This window comes from Erinaceus europaeus, chromosome 3 (assembly GCF_950295315.1).
Source record: "Erinaceus europaeus chromosome 3, mEriEur2.1, whole genome shotgun sequence".
NCBI lineage: Eukaryota > Metazoa > Chordata > Mammalia > Eulipotyphla > Erinaceidae > Erinaceus > Erinaceus europaeus.
In genome coordinates, this window is record NC_080164.1 from 63,411,158 (window position 1) to 63,437,453 (window position 26,296).

At 41.3% G+C, this 26,296-nt stretch overlaps 1 protein-coding gene across 2 annotated transcripts in view; it reads left to right on the forward strand.

The window, feature by feature from the left end:
- The window catches only part of POLR1A (RNA polymerase I subunit A), an 83,229-nt gene that overhangs the window by 664 nt on the left and 56,269 nt on the right, over nt 1-26,296 (forward strand). Inside the window, exons 2-10 of one of the 2 annotated variants that reach the window (XM_060187313.1) lie at nt 3,339-3,543; nt 5,603-5,752; nt 7,860-7,967; nt 12,346-12,434; nt 12,549-12,652; nt 16,104-16,190; nt 19,426-19,531; nt 20,650-20,812; nt 25,503-25,673. In XM_060187313.1, the coding sequence (XP_060043296.1) occupies nt 3,339-3,543; nt 5,603-5,752; nt 7,860-7,967; nt 12,346-12,434; nt 12,549-12,652; nt 16,104-16,190; nt 19,426-19,531; nt 20,650-20,812; nt 25,503-25,673 (1,183 nt within the window). The remainder of the gene's footprint in view (nt 1-3,338; nt 3,544-5,602; nt 5,753-7,859; nt 7,968-12,345; nt 12,435-12,548; nt 12,653-16,103; nt 16,191-19,425; nt 19,532-20,649; nt 20,813-25,502; nt 25,674-26,296) is intronic. The other variant, XM_060187314.1, reaches the window with a different exon arrangement.

Consider the following 26,296-nt stretch of genomic DNA (forward strand, 5'->3'; position numbering starts at 1 on the left):
ACAGTATTTTTTTTGTTGATTGACAAAAAAAATTATGACTATAAAAAGTATTAACCATTTGTATATTTTCTTCTATATATTTTGTTGAGTTTTTTGTTTGTTTTCCAGAGCACTGCTCAGTTCTGGCTTATGGTGGTGCTGGGGTTTGAACTTAGGACCTCAGAGACTCAGGCATGAAAGATTTTTTGCATAGTCATTATATATTTCCCCAACCCTCCCCCTTCGGTTTCTTATTTATGCAAGACTGCAAATATAGTAAGGATATTAACCATTTTTTAAAAAATTCTTACTGGATAGAGACAGAGAGAAATTGAGAGAGAAGGGGGAGATAGAGAGGAAGAGAGACAGAGAGACACCTGCAGACCTGCTTCACTGTTGTGAAGCGACTTTTCTGCAGGTGGGGAGCTGGGGGCTTGAACCGGGAACCTAACCGGTCCTTGCGCTTTGCGCCACGTGCACTTAACCCGCTGTGTTGCTACTTGACTCCCAGGATATTAACAATTTTTAATTCCTAGGTTTAGGGTTAAATGAAGGAAGAAATCCTTTTTTAAAATTTTTATGTTTATTGATTTATGGTTCAAAGAAATGTAGTTTTAACCTAAAGGGAAAACTATAAGACTACCAAAAAAAAAATGTAACAAAATAAGAATCCCCTGTCACATAAATCACCACGTATGCTGGAGTAATGTTCTGATTCTCTTTAGAATATATGGGTGATTTGGTGGGTTCCTGAAATCGTTCTAGTCCTGTCTTGTTGCAGTTCCAGATGATCTCCTTTGTTATTCCTCAGAAATCCATTTTTTATATAATATGTATTGTATCTATTTCCTCAGTTAACTTTGATTTCATTTTTTATTATCATTATTTATTTACTGACCAGAGATAGCCAGAAATCGAGAGGGAAGGGGGTGATAGAGAGGAAGAGAGACAGAGAGACACCTTCAACAGTGCCTCACCACTCAGAAAGTTTTCCTCCTGCAGGTGGAGACCGCTGGAGACCCCGGGCTCGAACTGAGGTCCTTGTACATTGTAACATGTGCATTGGACCAGGTGGGCCACCACCCAGCCCCTGGTTTCATTTTTTCACATAGAAAGGATTGACATTGGGGAATGTTATGCATGTACAAACTATTGTATTTACTGTTGAATGTAAAAATGTAAAACATTAATTCCCCAATAAAGAAATTAAAAAAAAAAAAAAAGAAAGGATTGACATTTCCACATAGTCAAATCCCATCTCCTCTCCTGTTTACCATGGTTTATGGTGGTGCTTTTGCATAACCACTGTGCTGTCTTTCCGCCCCTACCAAGTTTTCCTTTTAGAGTCACCTTTACATGTTGCCCAGATAATATACTCTTTCCTGTGATTATGTATGGTTTGTTTATATTTTTTACCCACAGCATGATTTCAGTGCTTAGGTTCGTATTCTACTCAGTCATGAATTAGATATGTCACTTTGGGGAATTCAACTCAATATTCTTTATTTAATACATATTAATCATTTAGAACTCACAATACTTGGCTATTCTTCCAGGCCTTTTATTATATAGTTTACAGGTAGAGGTATAACTAGTTAGGATACAGTTGGTATACTGTACAACACAATATTAACTGGTTAACTGCAGTGGAGGGTGTGGTGTTGAGCTATGCAATCTTGTAAATTATTGATAAACAAAACAAATGAAAATAACAAATGAAAATAACAAGTAAAGAGTATTCTTTCTAAGTCCTCAAATTGATCACTATGCTTTTAACAGTTTCCTCTCTTTTGGGACCATATTACCTTCAGGTTCTATTTCTTACTTATTTATTTATTTTAAATTTATTTACTCCCCTTTGTTGCCCTTGATGTTTTATTGTTGTAGTTATTATTGTTGTTGTCATTATTGTTGTTATTTGATAGGACACAGAGAAATGGAGAGAAAAGGGGAAGACAGAGAGGGGGAGAGAAAGATAGACACCTGCAGACCTGCTTCACCCCCTATGAAGCCACTCCCTTGCAGGTGGGGAGACGGGGGCTCGAACCAGGATCCTTACGCTGGTCCTTGCACTTAACCCACTGTGTTACCGCCCGACTCCCCAGGTTCTATTTCTGTAAGAAATACTTCTTCCCAGGGCCGGGTGGTGGCGCACCTGGTTGAGTGCACATGTTACAGTGCACAATAACCCGGGTTCAAGCCCCCAGTCCCCACCGGGAGAAAGCTTTGCAAGTGGTGGAGCAGGGCTGCAGGTATCTCTCTGTCTCTCTCACTATCTCCCCCTTCCCTCTCGGCTTCTAGCTGTCTCTATCCAATAAAGATAATTTTAAAAAAGTGTTGTAAAAAATTTTATAAAAGTCCTTCTTCCCTTATTTGATCAGTTTGTCAAACCTCAGATATTTACCCAGTTTTTGCTGGACACCAAGCTAGTCAGTAGTAAAACAGTGATGAACAGTGCCCTTGGATTCACGGTTTATATTCTAATTCATCTAAGGTTCCTTAGCTGATATATATATATATTCCCTTTTGTTGCCCTTGTTGTTTTATTGTTGTAGTTATTATTGATGTCATCGTCGTTGGATAGGACAGAGAGAAATGGAGAGAGCAGGGGAAGACAGAGAGGGGGAAAGATAGGCACCTGCAGACCTGCTTCACTGCCTGTGAAGCGACTCCCCTGCAGGTGGGGAGCCAGGGGCTCGAACCGGGATCCTTAAGCCCATCCTTGCACTTTACCTTTCACCTGTGCTTAAACCCGCTGCGCCACTGTCCGACTCCCAGCTGATTCCTTTTTTCTTAAATCTTGATGTTTCTCAGATTGTATTTGTGGTCCTATTTGTATTCTGTAGTCCATGAACCTGCTCCCAAGCCTACTTTTTATTCTTTTTATTTTAGACAGAAAGAGGCAGAAAGGGAGAGACTTCACAGCCCTTCTCCACTATCCTTGTAGCTTCCCTGGGTGCTATATGGTGTTCCTGTATAGGACTATGTTCAAGTATTTCTGCTTAACTATCTTAATTTAGTATTCCCACATACAGGAATTATTGGACCATATCCTTTTAACTGTTTTGTGGGTTTAGAGTTAGTCTGGTCCATCTCCTGCCTTCCCCAACTCCTTATTCTTTGTCAGTTGAATTAATTAGCCTAACTGTTCTAAACCCATTTACCCCTCTGAAGTTTACATCCATTGATGCCCATGTTAGAAGGTTAAAGTGAAGACTAAACGCTTCTTTGAAAGCATTTAAGTAGTAGGTATTTTATTCCTTGTTATAAATTGTCTTGCACTGTACTCATTGCAGATCTACACTAAACCTGTTTTTTGCTAAGATTTTGCAACCTTCTTTTTTTTTTTTTGATCTTAGGAAACTAAGTGTTAAATCCATTACAAACCCTCGGTACGTGGATAGTCTGGGAAACCCATCAGTGAATGGCCTGTATGATCTAGCTTTGGGTCCTGCGGATTCTAAAGAAGTTTGTTCCACCTGCGTACAAGACTTCAGCAACTGCTCTGGGCATCTGGGCCATATCGAGCTCCCACTCACAGTGTATAACCCTCTCCTCTTTGATGTACGTTCTGCCCTGAATATGTGGGTCTTGGGGCTGCTGGTGGGATTTGTGAGTGTCATCCTCTCCTCACAGGACATAAATAAAAGGAGTTAGCTCCAGATACTGAGTTAAAGTACTCATTACCATGAGACTTAATTTTACCATGAGATTTAATACCTTGAGGAGCCTAATCCAGTACATTCAACTTGACCTCTAGTTCTTTGTTTTTGTTTTTGTTTTTGCCTTTAGGGTTATTGCTGGACAACCAGCGATAATTTTGCCACTTTGGTGCTGGCACTATGAATCCAGTGCTCCTGGCAGCCATTTTTTCCACTTTATTGGATAGGACAGAGGGAAATTGAAAGAGGAGGAAGAGAGGGAGAAAGAAAGACAACTGCAGACTTTCTATGCAGCTTGTGAACCCCTGCAGGTGGGGAGCCAGGGGCCTGAACATGGACCCTTTTGCTTAGTACTATATACGCTTCACTGGGTGCGCCACTGCCTGAGCCAGCCTCTAGTCTAAACTGCATAATTTTCAGTCTAATTCCAGTTGTGAAAGAATCACAACTTAATTTTCTTCCCATAGAGGGTGAGGATGTCCAATGTATAGGAGGAAATACTCAGATTCATCCTATTTCAAGGGGTTCATGACCTTCAAAAGTCTAGGTGGCAATAGAGAAACTGAAGTTCTTTTTTTTTTTTGTATATATATATATATATATATATTTATATTTATTTATTTATTAATGAGAAAGACAGGAGGAGAGAGAAAGAACCAGACATCACTCCGGCACATGTGCTGCCAGGGATCGAACTCAGGATCTCATGCTTGAGAGTCCAAAGCTTTATCACTGCGCCACCTCCTGGACCAGGAAACTGAAGTTCTGTTCTTCATGAGCCCTTTCAGACACAGCGATACTTGCTTGATAGCAGGAGAAGCAAAGCCCCAGAAGAATAAATAATGAACTAAAAAGTGTCTGGGGTCCTGCTTATGCATTTTCAGCTTTTATCAGTTGATCTAGTTGGCAGGGTCAAATAGTTCCTTATCTCAGATCCAATGTAAATTTTAAAGAATAGTGAATTTAAAGGAGACATGCAACGGACCGCTCAGGTGGAGGAGCAGCAAGAAGGATCAGGGAACTCCGAAGGTGACCACCTGGTGGGTCAGGAGGAGAACAAAATACAACACACTCTGTTGGAGGGTGAATCTGAACTCCATTTTTCTTACTCCAGTAAGAACTTATATATCTTTCAGCCTTACATAAACAATATGTGAATACAGAAAGTAAAGCTCATTTCTTGATTAGATGGCCTTGTGGTTTTACGGAAATGTCGTGCTTCATGGGGTGATGTATTTCTGAGTAATAGGCTTAGCAGATAGTATTTTACATAGAGTTTTAACATATTTCATAAGAGGAGGTAAGTATTATTAAGAATTTTTCCTAAAACTTTATGTATTTGATGACCCATAACTTTGTCTACCTCATTTTCTGTTCATCTGTATCTAATCTGGGAACAGGGACTGTTCATCCCCGATTACACAGCATCATTACCATGTACATAATGAAAACAATAATCAGAGTTTTCAATTTAGATCTGCTCAGAATGCCAAGACCCACTCCCAGAATTCTTCTTCCTTGAAGAGAGTTTTCTAGGGTGCTGACCCTGTCAGACCCATCATTCTGGGGTTGAGTGGGGCGTGGCAGAGACAATAAAAATATATAGCAGTATTTGTCTTATTTTTAAATATTCAAATTTCACTGCTCCAGGATGACTTTTTTTTCCTCAGCTAGACAGAGAAACATATCACAACACCAAAGTTGCCCTCAGTGTGGTGGGGACTGGGCTCAAACCTGGATTATACACATGGCAAAGCAAATGTACTATCCAAGTGAGCTATCTTGCCAACCCTTTTTTGTCTAGTTCTTGGGCTACAGAGGCCTTTGTGGATATATAGGATAAAGTGAAATTCTCAAAGAAATAGACCCATTAATTACATGTAAACAAAAAATTATAAGTCCATTGATAATACCTTGACTGCTATATCTCATTACAATGTTCCTTTCTTCTTCATCTTCAGAAACTCTACCTGCTACTCCGGGGAGCCTGTTTAAACTGTCACATGCTGACTTGCCCCAGGGCTGTGATTCACCTGTTAGTCTGCCAACTGAAAGTTCTGGAATTGGGGGCTCTACAAGCAGTCTATGAATTGGAGAGAATTCTGAACAGGGTAAGTGGGTAGTGGCTGTTAGGAAAATCAAAGTGGTGGGGACATGAGATCTATATTGCCCATAGGAATTGCCTTCCTAGCAGACTAAGAGGTGGCACAGTGGGTAAGACAGGATTCATAGTTATGAGAACCTGAGTTTGATTCAGAGTGATGCACTCTTTCCTCCCTCTCTGGAAAGTATTACCTTCCTAATAGTCACCAGTGTTTGTTTGATCTTTCTACCTTATGAAGCCATAAATTTAATTAACAATATTGCAAAACCATTTTACCCATCACTGAGCTTTTTTTCTCTTGAACTCGGGAGCCATCCAAGGTCCACACATTGCTTTAGATATTTACATCTCTTTTCTCTGCTCTATTTTTTTTTTTAAGATTTTATTTATTCATGAGAAAGATAGGAGAGAGAGAAAGAACCAGACATCACTCTGGTACATGTGCTGCTGGGAATTGAACTTAGGACCTTATGCTTGAGAGTCCAGTGCTTTACCCACTGTACCACCTCCCAGACCACGTCTCTGATCTATTTTAAAATAAAATTCTTTTAATTAAAAAAAATTATTTTCATTTATTTATTTTTACCAGAGCACTCAGCTCTGATTTATGGTGATGTGGGGAGTTGAACCCAAGCGGTCAGTCTGTTTGCATAACCATTATGTTGTCTCCCCACCCTCATTTGTTATTTATTTATTTATTTGATAAAGACAGAGAAACTGTCTCATCAATTCTAATACTTGAGGACTGGGGAGACAGCATAATGGTTATGCAAAAAAGACTTTCATGCCTGAGGCTCTAATGCTCCAGGTTCAATCCCCAGCACCACCATAAACCAAAGCTGATCAGTGTTCTGCCTTTCTTTCTGTATCTCATTCAGAACAAAATAAAACACACACACACACACACACACACACACACACACAACTAGTTTTTCAAATTCTAATGCAGGGGGCCAGATGGTGGTACACTTGATTAAGTGCATCCCTTACGGCGCACAAGTCCCAGGTTCAAGCCGACACTCCCACTTTACGAGCAGTGAAGCAGGTCTGCAAGTATCTCTCCTTTTCTTTCCCTCTCCCCTCTCAATTTCTGTCCTGATTAAAATTTTTTTCTACTTCATTTGTAAATTCTTTTAAGATTTTTAACACAATTATGTTATCTATAAATAATAGGGTTTATTTTAAGATTTTATTTATTTATTAATGAGAAAGACAAGAGGAGAGAGAGGAAGAACCAGATATCACTTTGGTCCATGGGTTGCCAGGATTGAATTTAGGACCTCATGCTTGAGAGTCCGATGCCTCACCCACTGCGCCAGTTCCCAGACCACAATAATAGTTTTGTTTCTTTCCAAGTCTTAAATATTTTTTTTTTTCTTACCTTATTTTTGTTGCTATCACTGTACTATAAGGGTATTTGGGCACTCTTGTCTTTTTAATTGGCACAAAAAGAAACCATTCACCTCCACCTCCTCTGCTGTGAGTAAAAGAACTTTTAGTTTCTTGAACAGATAAGATTCTACCTAGAGTCATGGCCTGGTGGATGATGTTAGAGTTATTATGTAGGATATCAGCTCTAAATTAGAGCCGACATTCCTCATCTGCTTCATGAACTGTAGGATTCATTGTTCACCTTTAATTTGGTCTTGTTATATCTCTCATTGGTCAACTCTTCAAAGGTTTAAAATTTTCAAATGTTCCATTCTGTCTTGGTTCTCTTCTATTTGAACTTTAGTCTGAATACACAAGCCCTCTGTTCTTTGGAAGTGCGGTATTCTTTTTGTTTGGTCATTTGAAGATTGATTTCTTAATGAGAGAGAACCAGAACATCACTCTGTAACACGTGATACAGAGGGTTGAACAACTCACAGGATCTCATGCTTGAGATTCCAATGCTTCATCTACTGCACTGCTTCCCAGGTTGCGTTCTTGTGTTTTTGTTTTTTAACAGTTTTGTTGCCTCACAATTTGGAGGGTGCAACACAGCAACTGTAAATACAAGATTCCCCCCCCCAGCCCCTCCCAACTTGCTTCTCATCTCAAACTAAACATCCCCACACTAGTAGAAATTGTCCCGATATGCTTGACAATACAGTTTTCCTCTTGTTTTTCAGTTTCTGGAAGAAAATGCTGATCCTACTGGCTTTGAAATCCAGGAAGAGTTAGAACAATATACCACTAAAATTGTACAGAACAACCTTCTAGGATCCCATGGTGCACATGTAAGTTACCTGTTTCCTTTTCTAAAATACCCTGGTTTTAGCACAAGTTTCACAGTTACCCTCTGCATAACACTCCTCAGTTCTGGTTTATGGTGGTGCTGAGGATTAAAGCTGGGAACGCAAAGCTCGTTAAAGTTGTATGCATAACTATAATGTTATTGATATCTCCCCAGCCCACTTTGTGTACTGGCTTTACACACCTGGTTAAGCGCACACAGTACAAAGTGGGCTGGGTTTTTGTACATTGTAACATAAACTCTACTATGTGTACCACTGCCCAACCCTCTGTAATTCTATTCTTGAAATACAATTCAACTCATGTGCATACTTCAAACCCAGGATTCTAACTTAATTGGGATGTGGTGCTGGGGATTGAAGCTGGAATCTTAGAACCTCAGACATCAAGCTATCTTTCATTAACAAGTAAATAATTTTTTAACTATTTTTTTAAAAAAAAACTATTTATTGCATAGAGATAGAATTTACAGAGAGAAGGGTGTATAGAGAGGGAGAGGCGGAGAGAGAGAGAAACCTGCATCATGACGCCACCGCTTGTGAAGCTTCCTTCCTATACTGGGGGCTGGGGGCTTGAATCTGGGTCTTCATGCATTGTAACATGTACACTCAACCAGGCGCACCACTGCCTGAGCCCTATATGTAAAAACAAAATTCAGATATAACCGAGTTAGAGGAATGGCAAGAGTTTGTTTATCGAGTAAATACATACTTTTAGAGAAAACAGGTAATAGTTTTGGTTGCTGTAGGATTTGTGGAAGGGAATAACATTCAACATTTCTTGCATCTTGTGCTAAGATAAACAAATTCAGCTGCTTGGGAAGGAGTACAGTGGATGTAGCTTTGAGCTCTAAAAGGTGAACTCCCTGGTTCAATCCCCACCGTCACATGGGCTACAATGAGGTTCCTGTCTCCCCCCCATTTCATATATATATATGTGTGTGTGTGTGTGTATATATATATATATATATATATATATATATATGATTTATTTGTATTTTTTATATTTATTTATTTTCCCTTTTGTTCCCCTTTTGGTTGTTGTAGTTGTTGTTGTTATTTAAAGTTGTCGTTGTTAGGACAGAGAAATGGAGAGGGGAGGGGAAAACAGAGGGGGAGAGAATGACAGACACCTGCAGACCTGCTTCACCGCCTGTGAAGCGACTCTCCTGCATGTGGGGAGTCGGAGGCTTGAACCGGGATCCTTACTCCAGGTGGGGGTCCTTGGGCTTTGTGCCACATGTGCTTAAGCTGCTGTGCTACTGCTGGACTCCCATTTTTTTATTTTTAAACAGGCTCAGTGTAGCCTGAGGGGTGGCATAGTAGATGAGATGTTGGACTCTCAAGCTTGAGGTTCTCAGTTGGATACTCAGTATTACATGTGCTAGAGCGATGTTATTGTTCTCTCTCCTACTCTTTTAAATAAGTAAGTTATATTTAAAGATGGGAAAGATAAGTGTCTGGTGTGTGGGGAGAAAACAATAACTCTTGGGGCTGGGTGGTGGCACACCTGGTTGAGCATATTTGCCACAATGCGAAAGGACTTGGGTTTGAGCCCCCGGTCCCCACCTGCCGAGGGAGAGCTTCACAAGCGGTGAAGCAGGGCTGCAGGTGTCTCTCTGACTCTCTCCCTCTCTGTCTCCCCCTCCCTCTTGACTTCTGACTGTCTATCCAATAAATAAATAAAGATAATTTTAAAAAATAACTCTTAAGTGGTCCTCAGTGGAGGTTACAAAAGTTCCCAGATGGTTGTCATTTGCTGCTGGGCTCAGAAACACTCATACAAACTACTAGCTATGCCTCTCCTCTAACCCTAGACTTCCAACTAAGGGCAACAGAAGGGAAAGTATACTAGCAGTATCAAGAGAGGTTTTATTTTATTTATTTTTAAAGTTTTTATCTTTATTTATTTTCCCTTGTTGCCCTTGTTGTTTAACACTGTTGTGGTTATTGATGTCGTTGTTGGATAGGACAGAGAGAAATGGAGAGGGGAGGGGAAGACAGAGACGGGGAGAGAAAGGCAGACACCTCAGACCAGCATGCTTCACTGCTTGTGAAGCGACTCCCCTGAGGTGGGGAGCCAGGGGCTTGAACCGGGATCCTTACACCGTCCTTGCGCTTTGTGTCACGTGTGCTTAATCCACTGTGCCACCACATGACTCTCTGTTTTATTTATTTTTAATTTACTCCTGAACCTCTTTCTTCATCCAAATAGATAAGAAGAGAGTTTCCCTCAGTGCCCATGGTTCTCCTATGTAGTATTAGGGGCTTGAACCTGAGCCACACACCTTACAAGGCATGTGTCCTAACCAATTAACCATCTTTCTGGCTTCCAGCGAGGTTTTAACTTAATTGGCAGTTGTAAAGTTAGTACTATATTCCAGATCCCCCACAACATTTATAATCTCTCTTTTTAAAAAAAAATATTTATTATTCCCTTTTGTTGCCCTTGTTTTTTATTGTTGTAGTTATTATTGTTGTCGTTGTTGGATAGGACAGATAGAAATGGAGAGAGGAGGAGTGAAAGATAGACAGACACCTGCAGACCTGCTTCACCCTTGTGAAGCGACTACCCTGCAGGTGGGGAGCCAGAGGCTTCAACCGAGGTCCTTACGCTTTGCACCACGTGCGCTTAACCTCCTGCTCTATGCCTGACTCCCTCTCTCTTTTTTAAACCCAGAACACTCCAGCTGATAGTGGAGTTGAACCTTGAACCTCAGAGCCTCAGGCATGAAAATCTGTTTGCATATCCATTATGCTTCCTACCCCGCCCCATCCATAATGAAAAAAAAAAAAAAAGACTACTAATTTCTTAATTGCCAAGGCTAGCTTCACTAGAGTTCTGTTGAAAATTTTGTTAAAGAAAGGGAAGGGAGGGTGTAGATAGCATAATGGTTATGCAAAGGACTCTTATGTCTCAGGCTCCAGAGTCCCTGGTTCAATCCCTGGCACCACCATAAATCAGAGCTGAGCAGTGCGATAGTAAGGAAGAAAGAAAGAGGAGGGCCAGCAGAAAGCTCACATGGATAGTGCACTCCTTTCCTTTGTATGAGACCCTAGTTTGAGCCCAGTCTCTACCAGACTGGTGGAAGCGTCTGCGCTGGGGCTTCCTTTCCTTTCTCTATGCCTGTCTTCTCGGAAAAAGGTCAGCTAGGTGAAACCCTGGTGACAAACCAAAAACAGAAGTGGTATGGAGGTAGAGACTGTTTCCTCTGATTTTTCAAAAAGTGAAAGCCATTGTATGTTAACTCTCTTTTTAGTCACCAGGTTCCAGGTGTCATCAGGATGCCGGCCAGACTTCCCTGGATTGAAGACCCCACCAATGTGTCCTGGAGCTCAGCTTCCCCAGAGACCCACCCTACTAGGGAAAGAGAGAGGCAGACTGGGAGTATGGAACGACCAGTCAACGCCCATGTTCAGCGAGGAAGCAATTACAGAAGCCAGACCTTCTACCTTCTGCAACCCTCAATGACCCTGGGTCCATGCTCCCAGAGGGATAAAGAATGGGAAAGCTATCGGGGGAGGGGGTGGGATATGGAGATTGGGTGGTGGGAATTGTGTGGAGTTGTACCCCTCCTACCCTATGGTTTTGTTAATTAATCCTTTCTTAAATAAAAAAATAAATAAATAATAATAAAAAAAAGTGAAAGCCACAAACTAAATACATACTAGATTCTCTTTAAAGTATTTTATTTTATTTTTTATTTTTTTACCAGAGCACTGCTCAGCTCTTGTTTATGGTGATGCGGGGGACTGAACCTGGGACTTCAGAGCCTCAGGCATCAGAGTTTCTTTGTATAACCATTATGCTATTTCCCCCCTCCCTGTTTAAAGTGTTGCTTGGGGATTCATTGAGTGTTTGTTGTTATTTGTTTTTATTTTGTTTTTGCTATGATAAATATATGTGTGTGTGTGTAATTATTATTGGTAATTTTAAAATGGTTGATCAGATTATAGGGGTTTAGTTCTACCACATCACATTTCACCAAAGTTCTGACACACAGGCTATGGTTCTCATAAAATCATTGACTTATTTTTTCATTTTTTAAAAATTTTATTTTTTTATTTTTTATTTAAGAAAGGATTAACAAAACCATAGGGTAGGAGGGGTACAATTCCACACAGTTCCCACCACCCAATCTCCATATCCCACCCCCTCCCCTGATAGCTTTCCCACTCTCTATCCCTCTGGGAGCATGGACCCAGGGTCATTGTGGGTTGTAGAAGGTCTGGCTTCTGTAATTGCTTCCCCGCTGAACATGGGCGTTGACTGGTCGGTCCATACTCCCAGTCTGCCTCTCTCTTTCCCTAGTAGCGTGGGTCTCTGGGGAAGCGATTTTTTTCATTTTATTTTATTTTTTAGCAGGTGAAAAATGTTTGTGAGAGCAGGAGCAAACTCATTGCCAACTTTTGGAAGGCACATATGACTGCTAAGCGGTGTCCCCATTGCAAGTGAGTAATTGGACTGTGCCTTTGCCGTCCTCCAGGTGAAACCTCTGGCCAGCAATTAGTAAATGTTTCCTAGGGATTTTTCTCAGCTCAGTCACACTTGTCTTCATGTTCTAGGACTGGACGGTCAGTTGTTCGAAAGGAGCACAATAGTAAACTGACAGTTACATATCCATCCATGGTGCACAAGAAAACTGACCAGAAGGACTCAGAATCTCCAGGTACAGTGGCAGTGTCCTTGTAGGTCTTCTGTGCCACGTATTTCTCAGCTGCCCGTTTGAGGTGGGCCAACAGAGGGTCAGTGACCATGATTGTTAGGGACCAAGGGGACCCTGCTGAGTGCCTAGTCCCCGTCTCATGTAACTGGGCAGTATTTTGAGGCAGTCCCAAAGACTGAACAAGCCTCTTGCATCAAGTGGTTGTTTTTGTGCAGGATTGTTAAGGGGAAACGTTCAGAAATTTACTTGGCAAGTGTTTAGAACCACTTTATTGTCAAGCAGATGTGGATTTATTTTGAAGTAAAGTAAGAAACATTAAGCATTATAAAAATATTAGTGTGTCACGACAGTGGAGAAGGACCCAGGCTGTGGGGTTAGAGTGTTTTTCAGAAAACAAATTTATACATAAACCAACAACTATTTACTGTGGACTGTAACCCACTAATCCCCCCAGTAAAAAAGTTAGAAATATACATTATTGTGTTGACCACAGGCTACTCCTGTGTCTCTACTAAGACCTCTAGGGGAAAATATTTGTTCAACTTGCCTCTGCCTGTGATGGTACTTGGGGGAAAATTTGAGATTGACTTACTATTCTTTATTTTGGCATACCAGTTTTGTTTAAACATTTTTTTGTTTGTCCTTTTGAAGTATCAAGACCATTATCTGCTATGTTGTGTTCATGCTCTGTAGATGCTAACTGTTCATTTGTTGTCATACAGCCAGTATACCAGGGTGGGGAAAGCTTAGCCTACTACTGACACCTTTCTTGGGTGATTATACAGAGTTGCTTAGAGCAAGCAGGTCACTCCTTGGAGCTTCAGTTTCCAATTCTATAGCAAATAATAAAACCCATCTCCTAAAGATGAAGAAACTTCATGTGAAAAGTGTGCCATATTTTTGTCACCACGCCTTACTAAAAGCTTAAGAATATGAACGGCTTCGGGAGGGACGCACATGGAGCGGTGAGGGAGGAAAGGGACACCCGCCTAGCCAGCCAGATCAGCCGAATCAACCCTGGCGATCTATGGGGTGACAGATGTCACAGCCAGATCGCCCTCACATCCCTGACCTTGTAACTTAATCACCTCCCAAAGGATCCACCCCATCACCTTTGGGGTTACAATTTCAGCACATGAAGTATATGAGGAGGACATAAACATTCAGGCCATAGTAAATCTTTTTATGTTTAAATAAATCTTTTTATTTTAGATTTATAGAGGTATTGCAAAGATTAATACAGAAAGTTTCTATTTTTTATTCAGTTGCGTTAATGAAACATCTGAGATCACTGTGGTGCATTTATCAAAACCAAGATATTAACATTGGTACACTAGTACTAAATGAACTGTATATTTTACTTGAATTTCCAGTATTTTTTCCAGTAATATCCTTTCTGCTCTCCAGGTCAAGTCAGGATACTATGCTGCATTTAGCAAGTCTGTTTGCATTTGTTTAATGATTAATAATCAACAACCTCAACAGTGAATTATCCTAGACTTAGGTTGTCTTAGGATATTTTGAACACATGTATTTAATACAGTATTTAATACTGTTATGTGCTAGGCACTGTTGTATCTTAGGAACAAAGACTAGGTTTCTTGTCCTCATGAGTGCATGAAAAGTGAGCAATACTTAATTTCAGTGAATGTGTTCCAGAAGAAGTTGACATTTTTGAAGGTAATTGGCCACTTTACTTAGCAATCTTGCCGCCTGAATGACAACCCCAAGTCTGATTTTCTGACTTACTCTGGTGAGAACTGACAGTGTTCCAGGGGGGCCGGGCGGTAGCGCAGCAGGCTAAGTGCACATGGCGCAAATTGCAAGGACCAGCGTTAAGAATCCCGGTTTGAGTGGTGAAGCAGGTCTGCAGGTATCTACTTTTCTGTCCCTCTCTCTGCCTTCCCCTCCCCTCTCGATTTCTCTCTGTCTTATCCAACAACAATGTCAGTGGCAACAATAACAACGATAAACAACAAAGACAACAAGAGTGAAAAAATAGCCTCCAGGAGCAGGGGATTCGGAGCCCCAGTGATAACCCTGGAGGCAAAAAAAAAAAAAAAACCAAAATTAATCTACTTTCACACACTGGCTTGATAGTGGTTAAAATTCAAGTATTTTATGAGAGAAAGGCAGACAGTCCAGAATACAGTCTTTGGAGTTCTACCTTGATTTGTCGTGTTGTTCTCATGTAGTGCCAAAGTTGGAACCGAGAGCCTCACACATGGAAGGCACAAGCTCTTCTGCTGAGCCATCTCTTTTACTCACCAGTATGATATATATATTTTTAAAGATTTGATTTATTTATTAGTGAGAAAGATAGGAGAGAGAGAAAGAACCAGAGATCACTCTGGCACATGTGCTGTCAGAGATCGAACTCAGGACCTCATGCTTGAGAGTCTAGTGCCTTAGCCACTGTGCCACCTCCCAGACCATGGTATTTTTTTTTAAGTAAATTTTTTATATATATTTATTTTCCTTTTTGTTGCCCTTGTTATTTTTTATTGCTGTTGTTATTGATGTCGTTGTTGTTGGATAGGACAGAGAGAAATGGAGAGAGGAGGGGAAGACAGAGGGAGAGAGAAAGATAGACACCTGCAGACCTGCTTCACCACCTGTGAAGCCACTCCCCTGCAGGTGGGGAGCCAGGGGCTCAAACCAGGATCCTTACTTGGGTCCTTGCGCTTTGCGCCACATGCGCTTAACCCACTGTGCTACAGCCCAACTCCCCAGCATGGTATTTATAATGAGAAGCCAAATATATACCTTCCCATAAAAATGTATACATTCATTTAACCATGATTATACTCCCATGACCTTTCTAATAATAAAGAATTGGGGTAAACACAGATGTGCAGCCACAAGAGTATGATGAGATCACACTGAATGTGGATTATTGGGGAAATGGCATAATGGGTATGTGAAAAGATTGTTATGTCTGAGGTTCCAGAGCTCCCAAGTTCAAGCCCCAGCACCACCATAAGCCAGAGATAAGCAGTGCTCTATTACAAAAATAAGTAAATAAAATAAATGAAAATAAGGTAATAATGAATGAGCAAAGTAGCACACATAAAATAGATGGGGGAAAAGTATATAAAATGTGGTGAACCGGTTTTTTTGCATATTTTTATGTAGTAGTTATTTTGTAATCTTTTCATTAAATATGTTTGTTTATTTCAGGAGAGAGAGACCCAAGCACCACTGGAGGCCAACCTCAGGCCTCACACTTATCCCCAGTGCTCTGCCCATTGAACTGTCTTACCAGCTATTGTTTTCATTATGTTAGGAATTAGATTTGGGGAGTGAGGATAAGGAGTCCAGAACTGAGAATGTGCTGTTTTTGAGACTGATTTTTGTGGTCAGATTGCAGACTTAACAGGAATTGATAAATCCCATTACAAAAAGAGTGCTAGTTGTTGACTTACTGTGCTTTGATCCCTTCTCTTTACTCCAGGAATTGAGGAAGCTCAGTTAGGAAGACGAGGGTATCTGACACCCAGCAGTGCCCGGGAGCATCTTACAGCTCTTTGGAAGAATGAAGGTACTGTGCCAAACCAAAGAAGTTACCCTTTATCTTCTCTTGGATCTGAGTGCCTGGAAATCCCCTTTAATTTACATGCCTTAGTATTTTTATTTTTTCCCCAAGTTAGAATTGTTCTATCTCTTTTGAAATCAATCCATATGGCTGGGGCAGGTCTCAGGTTACAGTGTCATTAATATAGAGAGGGGGACCATGAACGCTAGTGAAACTGCCTTGTCACTAAGTGACAGCTGCACATGCTCTCTTTGTGTACAGTACCACATTTTCCAAAAAGGTTCAGTGATAACTCATCTTTAAATGTTTACAAATGGAACTCTTTTTAGTGGTTTTTGGGAACTCCTTCTATTATAACCTGAAACATAAATCCTAGTATACTTTTTTTTTTCAATTTGGATTTTTACGTATTTCTTTTTTTTTCTAATTAATATTTATTTTATTTATTCCCTTTTGTTGCCCTTGTTGTTTTATTGTTGTAGTTATTATTGTTGTCATTGTTGGATAGGACAGAGAGAAATGGAGAGAGGAGGGGAAGACAGAGAGGAGGAGAGAAAGATAGACACCTGCAGACCTGCTTCACCGTCTGTGAAGTGACTCCCCTGCAGGTGGAGAGCCGGGGTTCGAACCGGGATCCTTATGCCGGTCCTTGTGCTTTACGCCACCTGCGCTTAATCTGCTGCACTACAGCCCGACTCCCGATTTTTACATATTTCTAACGCCCTTCCAAAATAAGCCATCTTTTATACCCTTTCAAATATATAATAAAACCAAAAAGTATATGCAAGTTCTCATGGCACCCAAGTTCTGAGAGCACATTCTGGAATACTGAATGCAACTGCCATGTAATAAAAATAAAAATGCTGCTGAACAGATATATGATGCTGATGGGGAGGGACTTAGATTAATGTAATTGATTCTTTAATAGACCATCAAATATTTATTCATTCTCTCATAGTTTTTTTTAAAATGTATTTATTTATTAACACAAGATAGAGAAGGAGAAAGAACCAGAGCATCAGTTTGGCACACATGCAGTTCCTGGGATTGAATTATGCTCCCAAGTCCAGCTCTCCACTCACCACACCACCTCCAAAGCTCATAGAATTATTTTTCTTAGGTCACCAGAAACTTTGATTCCCAGAAGAGCTTTTCTTGGTAGTTTATTACTTGGAGAGTTTCTTGTTTTTAAACTTTTTTTTTTTTTTTTTTTTTACTAGTGCACTACTCAGGTCTACTTTATGGTGGTGTGGATGATTGAACCTAGGACCTTGGAGCCTCAGGCATGAGTGTCTCTGCATAACCATTATGCTATCCCTGTTTTTTTTTTTTTTTTAATACAGTACTGGAGAGTCATCTCTGGACCTCACACATGAACAATATTGCCAAGCTGCCTTCCTGGCCCAGATTTCTATTCTTTTTTTTTTTCCAATACAACTTGTGCTTACGGCACGGCAAAAGGCCCATTCTGGGAGTGCTCTGTGCCTCTTCTCCACCATGAGCCCCCAGAATGGATACAGAGCCTTCCTTCCGTGCTTCCACACTCTTGTTTCATCCAGCTGCCAGAGAGTTTGGGCTCCAACCTCCCAGATTTCTATTCTTTACCTTTTTTTCTCTCTTTAATTACCACCAGGTTTATCAGTGGGACTCAATACCTGCACAATTAATCTACCACTCCCAGGAACATTTTTTCCCCTTTTTCTCCCCTCCCCTTCCTTCCTTCCTTCCTTCCTTCCTTCCTTCCTTCCTTCCTTCCTTTTTCTGTCTCCCTTCCTACCTCCTTTTTATAGAATAGAAGGAAATTAAGTGGGGAGGATGGAGATAAAGAGGGAGAAAGATAGGGTGTAGATAGCATAATGGTTATGCAAAAAGACTCTCATGCCTGAGGCTCCAGAGTCCCAGGTTCAGTCCACACCGCCACCACCACCATAAGCCAGAGCTGAGCAGTGCTCTGGTGTTTCTCTGTGTGTCTTTCTCTGCATCTCTCTCAAAAATAAAATAAATAAAATACCTTTAAAAAAAGAAAAAGGGAGAAAGAATATCTGGAATACTGCTTCAATGCTTGTCAAATTACTCAGGTGGGGAATGGGGTCCTGAACCCAGGTCCTTGTGCATGGTGATGTGTATGCACTATTGGCTGTGCCACCACTCAGTCCCTTATTTCTTACTTTTTAAAAAAATATTTATTTATTTATTCCTTTTTGTTGCCCTTGTTTTTTATTATTGTAGTTATTATTGTTGTTGTTATTGATGTCATCATTGTTGCATAAGACAGAGAGAAATGGAAAGAGGAGGGGAAGACAGAGGGGGAGAGAAAGACACCTGCAGACCTGCTTCACTGCTTACTCCCCAGCAGGTGGGGAGCCGGGGGCTTGAACTGGGATCCTTATGCCGGTCCTTGTGCTTTGTGCCACCTGCGCTTATCCCGCTGTGCTACCGCCCGACTCCCTATTCCTTACTTTTTTTTGAGGAAAGACAGAGGAGAGACCATAGCACTGTTCTATTGTCCATGTTGGTGTCTCCCACTGCTGTCCAGAAATACTTCTATGTGGTGCTAGAACTCAAGCCCAGGGCCTCACACAAAGTAAGGTGTATTCTCTAGTGGCTGAGCTGTCTTCTGGCCCTCTTTGATTTAATAATTTAAATAGGATCTTTATTGATTTTATTTCATGTGAGATAGAGATTTTTACAGAAGAGAGAAAGAAATAGAAACCAAAACACCAGAAATTGAGCTGTGATCCTCCAGCATGCAGGTCCCATGCTCTACATTTTGAGACATATCCCTGCTCTCTTCTCTCTTACTTTAAGTAAATACCAGAGGTGTGCGCCTGTGTGCACATGCACGCCTTTATCCCTACCGGACAGTGATAAAAAACACTTGTGAAAATTTTTGTTTCCCACTCTTAACCCCTGTTGTCTCTTACTGCTTATCTGTAGTGCATCGTATCACATGTATATACACTAAATACCCAGAAATTTACCATTTTTACTCATTCTTACAAAGAAAAAAATGGGGCAGGGGTAGATAACAATGGTCATGTAAAGAAACTTTCATGCCTGAGGCTCGAAAGTCCCAGGTTCAATCCCCTGAACCACCTTATGCCAGAACTGAGCAGTGCTCTGGGGAAAAAAAACAACCCAGCCAGTTTCTTCTACTTACTGTTGTATATTCCCTTCTTTGTCACTTGATGCCCTTACATAAGCATTTAAATGATCTCTTTGGTTTATTTCAAATACACAGGATTCTTTCTGAATTACCTTTTTTTGGGACTGGCGGATGTTGGCATGGAGTCTGGATTCAATCCCAGTATGTTCTTTCTGGATTTCTTGGTGGTGCCACCCTCAAGGTAATGCCTTCTGATTTTATTTCACTTGAGAAGAGTCAGTTGAGTGAACAGTGACCTCTGGGGAAGGATGGAAGAGTTGACAATGAGAAATACGGCTCCAGTGGTTCCCGGCAGCAGGTAGTGAAGATATACATGTATATTAGGGGATTAATGGTTTGCAGTTGACAGCAAAGCACAGTAGTTTGTACAGGCATAACATTTCCCAGTGTTCCAGATAACAATTCAACCCCCACTAAGTCCTCCTCTGCCATCATGTTCCAGGACCTGAACACCCCCACTCCCCACCCCGGAGTCTTTTACTTTGGTGCAATACACCAACTCCAGTCCAGGTTCTGCTTAGTGTTTTCTCTTCTGATCTTGTTTTTCATCTTCTGTCTGTGAGTGAGGTCATCCCATATTCATCCTGTTTCTGACAGGATGTTCTTTTTTGTATTATTATTATTTTTCCTTAAATGTATTGTTTTTGGGCAGGGGTAGATGGCATACTGGTCATGCAAAGAGACTCATGCCTGAGGCTCCGAAGTCCAAGGTTTAATCCCCCCCCCGCCCCGCGCAGCACCATAAGCCAGAGCTGAGCAGGGCTCTGGTGTTTCTCTCCATGTCTTTCTCTCTCTGCATCTCTCTCAAAAATAAAATAAATACTTAAAAAAATATATTTTTTTATTATTGGGTAGAGACAGAGAAATTTAGAGGGGAGGAGGAGATAGAGAGGGAAAGAGACAGGGAGATACTTGGAGTCCTACTTCACTATCATGAAGCTTTCCCCTGCAGGTGGGGTCCAGGGGCTTGAACCCAGTTCCTTGCGTATTTAACCAGGTGTGCCACCACCTGGCCCCAGTGCCTTTTCTTTGTCATGTGTGCAACCCAGGTTCAACTGCAACCCCCTTTGCACTCAAGAAAGCTATATTGTCTTTCTCTCTGCCTATGTCAGTCTCTGTCTTTCTATCTGAAAAGTCAGCCTGGAGCAGGGGAGCCCTACTGAAACAAAACAAAACAAAAACAACCCCCCCCCCCAAATTGTGAAGTATGAGTTGGTTATAGTTGTTTTAGGTGAAAGGTTAAAGAACATGCTTATCGCCCAAGCTAAATATTCCTTGATTCCATGTCTCTCTTTGCAGGTACCGCCCTGTTAATCGCTTGGGAGACCAGATGTTTACCAATGGCCAAACAGTGAACTTGCAAGCTGTCATGAAGGACATAGTTCTGATCCGAAAGCTTCTGGCATTGATGGCTCATGAACAGAAGTTGCCAACTGAGGTGGCAGAATCTGCCACAGATAAGGTTAGATTTGCCTTGGACCTCGTACCATAAGTGTACACATTTAGTTCTAGCTTCCAGCAGTGTAGATAGGGAACTTGAGGTGCTGGGAAATACTGGTTGCGAATTCTGTACTGTTGTATATGAGCTCTCAGACTAGGGGACCTAGGCACTGTCAGGGAGAGTGTATAATCTGAGCATGGCAGGGTATAATGTCTTTTGGGTGACTGGGATTGAGTTTCCTTGATTTCATGATTCTTCCACTATAACGATTTTAGAGATTGTGGTGAAACTTTACATTTTGGTTTTTCTCAGTCACCTGACCTCACTGGACTTAATGACAGCTCTGGAAAGAACATGCTGCTTCCCTCAGATTCTAATAAGAGTGTCCCTTCCATGTGACAGTATTAGAATCCATATCACCCAGCTGCATTTATTTATTTACTTATTTATTTAAAAGTGCTATTTATTTGTTATTGGATAGAGACAAAGAGAAAATTGAGAGGGGAGGGGGTGATAGAGAGGGCAAGAGACTGAGAGACACCTGCAGCAGCCCTGCTTCACAACCCTGCAGATGGCTTGAACTTGAGTCCTCACACATTGTGATATACACTTAACCAGGTGTGCTATTGCCCGGTCCCTTATTTATTTATCTCATTAAAAACCTCCAGTATCGGGACATTGACATGAGGAAGACAGCTGTAAATTCTCAGAATTTCTCAGAATAGGACTATAAGGCCTTAGCTTCATTCTGAGCAATTGGTGAAGTAGAATTTAGTTTTATTGTTTTGAGAAACAATTCTCTTACCCCTTCAGCATGCTGGGTCTTCAGTGGCTATAAAGACGGTCACTCAGGGGAGTCGGGCGGTAGCACAGCGGGTTAAGCACGGGTGGTGAAAAGCACAAACACCGGCGTGAGGATCCCAGTTCGAGCCCCCGGCTCCCCACCTGCAGGGGAGTCTCTTCTCACAGGCAGTGAAGCAGGTCTGCAAGGTCTTATCTCTCCCTCTCTGTCTTCCCCTCCTCTCTCCCGTTTCTCTCTGTCCTATCCAACAATGACAACAACAACAATAAAAACATCAAGGACAACAAAAAGGAGATAAATCAATATTTTTAAAAAAGATGAACACTCAGAAAGCTTACTGAGGAATTACCCAGCTCTAAGATTTATTTCCCCTTCCTTCCTTGTTTCCTTCCTTCCTTCCTTCCTTCCTTCCTTCTTTCCTTCCTTCCTCCCTCCCTCCCTTCCTTCCTTCCTTCCTCTCTTATTTTTAATTATTTGTAAATAGATAGGTATCCTTTCAACCTTGTATAGAGGACTCTTAAATTCTATCTGCTGGGACCAACCTCACCACCATCACCAGGTGGCGCCACTGCCTGACTTGGACATTTGTGCTCTGACTTAGATCCAGTCCTTCTACTTTGGTGTTTCTTTGGTTTTGTTTGTTTAAGCTTTCTGGTCTATGAGTATAAGTATACTTCAGGAAAAAAAAAGTCTTTGGTGGTATGCACATACAAAACAAAATAGCCCTTCTGGATAGTGCACTTGCTCTGCCATGCAAGTTCAAGCCCCCACGACATTTGGTAAAGACTTCAATCAATGCTGTGGTCGTGGTGGCTTTCCCTTTCTTTTTCTGTCTTTTTTTTTGTCACTAGGGTTATAACTAAGGCTTGTGGCTACACCATGAATTTACTGCTCCCAGCAGTGATTTTTTTCCCTTTAATTTTATTTTATGTCATGGGATAGAGAGAAATTGAGGGAAGAGGGAAACAGAGGGAGAGAGATACCTGCAGCCTTTTCTTCACTGCTTATAAAGCAGCTCCCCATACCCCTCTCCCTACCCCAAAAGTGGGGGTCTGGTTAGAGCCCCAGGCTCCTGCAGGGGAGTCACTTCACAGTTAGTGAAGCAGGTCTGCAGATGTCTGTCTTTCTCTCCCCCTCCTCTCTTCCCCTCCTCCTCTCTCCATTTCTCTCTGTCCTAACCAACAACGACAACATCAATAAACTAACAAGGCTGATAAAAGGGAATAAATAAATAAATAAAATAATAAAATCGGTTAAGTATTCTCATAAAGCTTGGCAGTTTGTCAGTAACTTGCTATATGGAAGTAGTAGAGAGACCTACATCTTAATTCATGGCAAAGAAAATCAAATGCCATCTTTAACAAGTTGTCCCACCAGCATTTTCATAAACGATTTGGATCGACTTTTTCTAAAACCACAAATAAAGCTGAAGCTCCATATGAGGATTGCTTAGCTGGCGGGACTGCAGAGTTTCATAAAACTATTGATGTGGGAAGAATTTCTAGGTTTGCTTTGAGAATTAGATATTAAGAAACTTGAGAAGCTTCCTTTAGAAAAGAGCCTGTTGGGGCAGGGAGATAGCATACCAGGGAGTACCTATGACTTACCATGTGGAAGGCCCAGTGTTCAAGTCCTGTCACAACACAGAACACCGTGGTTCTAGGGGAAGCTTCATGGATGGAGAAGTGGTGCTATAACATCTCTTCTGCTTTCTGTCCATTCAACCCATATATATACTTTTTTTTTTTTTTAAACTAGAGCACTACTCAGTTCTGGCTTATTGTTGCTGAGGAATAGAACCTGGGACCTTGGAGCCTCAGGCCTGAGAGTCTTTACATAACCATTATGCTATTCCCCCCTCCCCCAGCCTAACTTTTTTTAAAGGTCTTATTTATTTATTTACTTTTTTATTATCACAAGACTGGAGGAGGGAGGCAGAACCAGAGCCCCATTCTGGTGCATAGGATGCTGAGAATTGAGCTTGCTACCTCATGTTCTCAGGTCTAGTGTCCTACTTATTGTGCCACCTCCAGGTGGTTTTTTTTTTTGTTTGTTATTATGAAAAAGAAAGAAAAAGAAAAAAGTTGGCCCAGGAGCTGTGGTATCACTCATGTGTGAGCCCTATTGCTGCCACATAAAACTAAAGGAATCTGTTTGTAGCAGATTCTTCCATTTGCTTCTCTATTTGCATATTTTGATGAAACAAGCTACGGTGTGGGGCAAAATAATTGAAGGTAACCTTTTGGCAGCAACTAAGTAGGAGCTGAGGCCCTCAGTGCAGCAGTTCTTCAGACACTGAATCCTATAAACAACCATGACAGCAGAATAGATCCTTCTACCATTGAACCTTCAGAGAAAACCTCACTCTGACTGCCTCTTCTTTTGTTGCAATCTGGAGAAGAGTCTGAAGCAAAGAGCTCAGTTAAACTGTAGCTGTGCTTTTGTTTTGTCTTGTTTTTGAAAGAGGCAAGAAGAAAAAGTATGAAAGAGATCACAGCATCGAAGCTTCCTTCAGTGCAGCGGGTGCCAGACATGAAACTAGGTAGCACACGTGGCAAAGCAGCACTCTATCCATGTGAGCTATTTCACTGGCCTTGTGCTTATGCTCTTGCCTGACAGAGCTATGAGGCAATACTTGTGTACTGAATAAAGAGAAAAAAGGAAGGAAGGAAGGAAGGAAGGAAGGAAGGAAGGAAGGAAGGAAGGAAAGAAGGAAGGAGCGAGCTTACCTATAAATTTGAGTTCAGTGGGCTGGGGAGATAGAATAATGGTTATACAAAAAAGACTCATGTCTGAGGCTCCAAATTCCCAGGTTCAATCCCTAGCACCACCGTAAAGGAGCAATGTTCTAGTAAATAAACAAAAAAATCCCCAGCATTGTGTATGCCACAGTGATGCCCTGGTTTGGTTCTCTCTGACTTGTTCCTCTCTCAATAAATAATAAAATAAATCTTTTAAATAAATGAATAAATAAATTTAAATTTATTTTACTACCAGAGAGACGACCAAATATGTCACTACACTTTCCTCCATCTTAATTGGGGTAGGATTAACGGTTTACACTTGACACTAAAGTCCAGTAGTTGGTACGTGGGCGACATTTCTCAGTTTTCCCCATAACACTAAGCTTCCGTATAGGTCCTCTTCCACCATCATGTTCCAGGACCTGAACATTTCTCCTCTCTCTGCCCCAAAGTCCTTACTTAGGTGCAATACACCAACTCTAGTCCAAGTTCTGTTTTGTGTTTACACTGATGTTTTGTTGATTCACACCGGTAAGATTGATTTATTAGCCCTTTGCCACTGATCTGTTGGGTTCAGAGGACATAAAGGTAAAGCGCAGATGTCATCATTCATTGGAGTTGGACTCAGGAAAGACAGGGCAGTAGTGCACCAGGTTAAGTGCACATAGTGTGAGGCCAAGAACCGCGCAAGCATCCTGGTTCAAGCCCCGGGTTCCTCACCTCCAGGGGGAGGGGTTGCTTTGTGAGTGGTGACACAGGTCTGCAGGTGTCTATGTTTTTTTCTCCCTATCTCCCCCTCCTCTCTCAGTAACTCTGTGTCCTATCCAACAACAATAACAATGGAAAAAAGATGGCCTCTAGGAGCTGTGGATATGTAGCGCAGGCACCAAGCCCCATCGATAACCCTGAAGGCAAAAATAAATAAATAAATAAAATAAAAATAAAAGACATATATATTGCACTAAAGTAGAAGACTCTGGGGTGGGTAGTGGTCCTGTAAAAGGATGATAGAGGACATAGTGTACAAACTATTATTTACTGGCGACTATAAAACATTAATCCCCCAATAAATGAAAAAAAATGTTAAAAAAAAAAAAGGTAACCAAACAGCCTTCTTAAGGCTTTTTCCATCATGGATAATCAGTCTCTTATTATATCTCACCAGGAGAAAGACTCTTCTTTTGTTATGGACCGATCCTTTTTGACTATGCTGCCTGGCCAGTCCCATATAGACAAACTTTATAACATCTGGATTCGCCTACAAAGTCATGTCAATATTGTGTTTGACAGTGAGATGGACAAATTAATGATGGAAAAATTCCCTGGCATTAGACAGGTGAGTAGTAAGTTGGACCTTCTTTGCTAGCTGAAAGGGCTAAATGAAAAAAGCAGTTCCTCAAATAATATTGTTTTCTTCCACATTTTGCTAAACTATTGCTAAGATGAAGTTCTTTCCCATCAGGGCCACTGATTGCATTTTTTGTTTGTTTGTTTGATTGATTTTTTTGTTTTTTTCTGCAATGATTTTTCTCTTAGTAATTTGTTTTCCTTCCATTTCATGTTAAGTTCAGTAGTATATCTGGGTGGTCCTAGTCTGAGTGTGTATATGAGATAGAGAGAGGGGCAGGGAGAGCACTGGTTTTTTTTTTTTTTTTTTCCCTCTAGGCCTATAGCTGGGGCTCAGTGCCTGCACTACAAATCCACTGCTCCTGGAGGCCATTTTTTTCCCATTTTGTTGTCGTTATTGTTGCCACTGATGCTGTTGGATAGGACAGGGAGAAATCAAGAGAGGGGGAGAGAAAGATAGACACCTGCAGACCTACTTCACTGCTTGTGAAGTGACCCCTCTGCAGGTGGGGATCCGGGGGCTCGAACTTGGATCCTAATGCCGATCCTTGCACTTTGCACCATGTGTGCTTAACCCACTGTGCTACCACATGATCCCCCAGCACTCTGTTC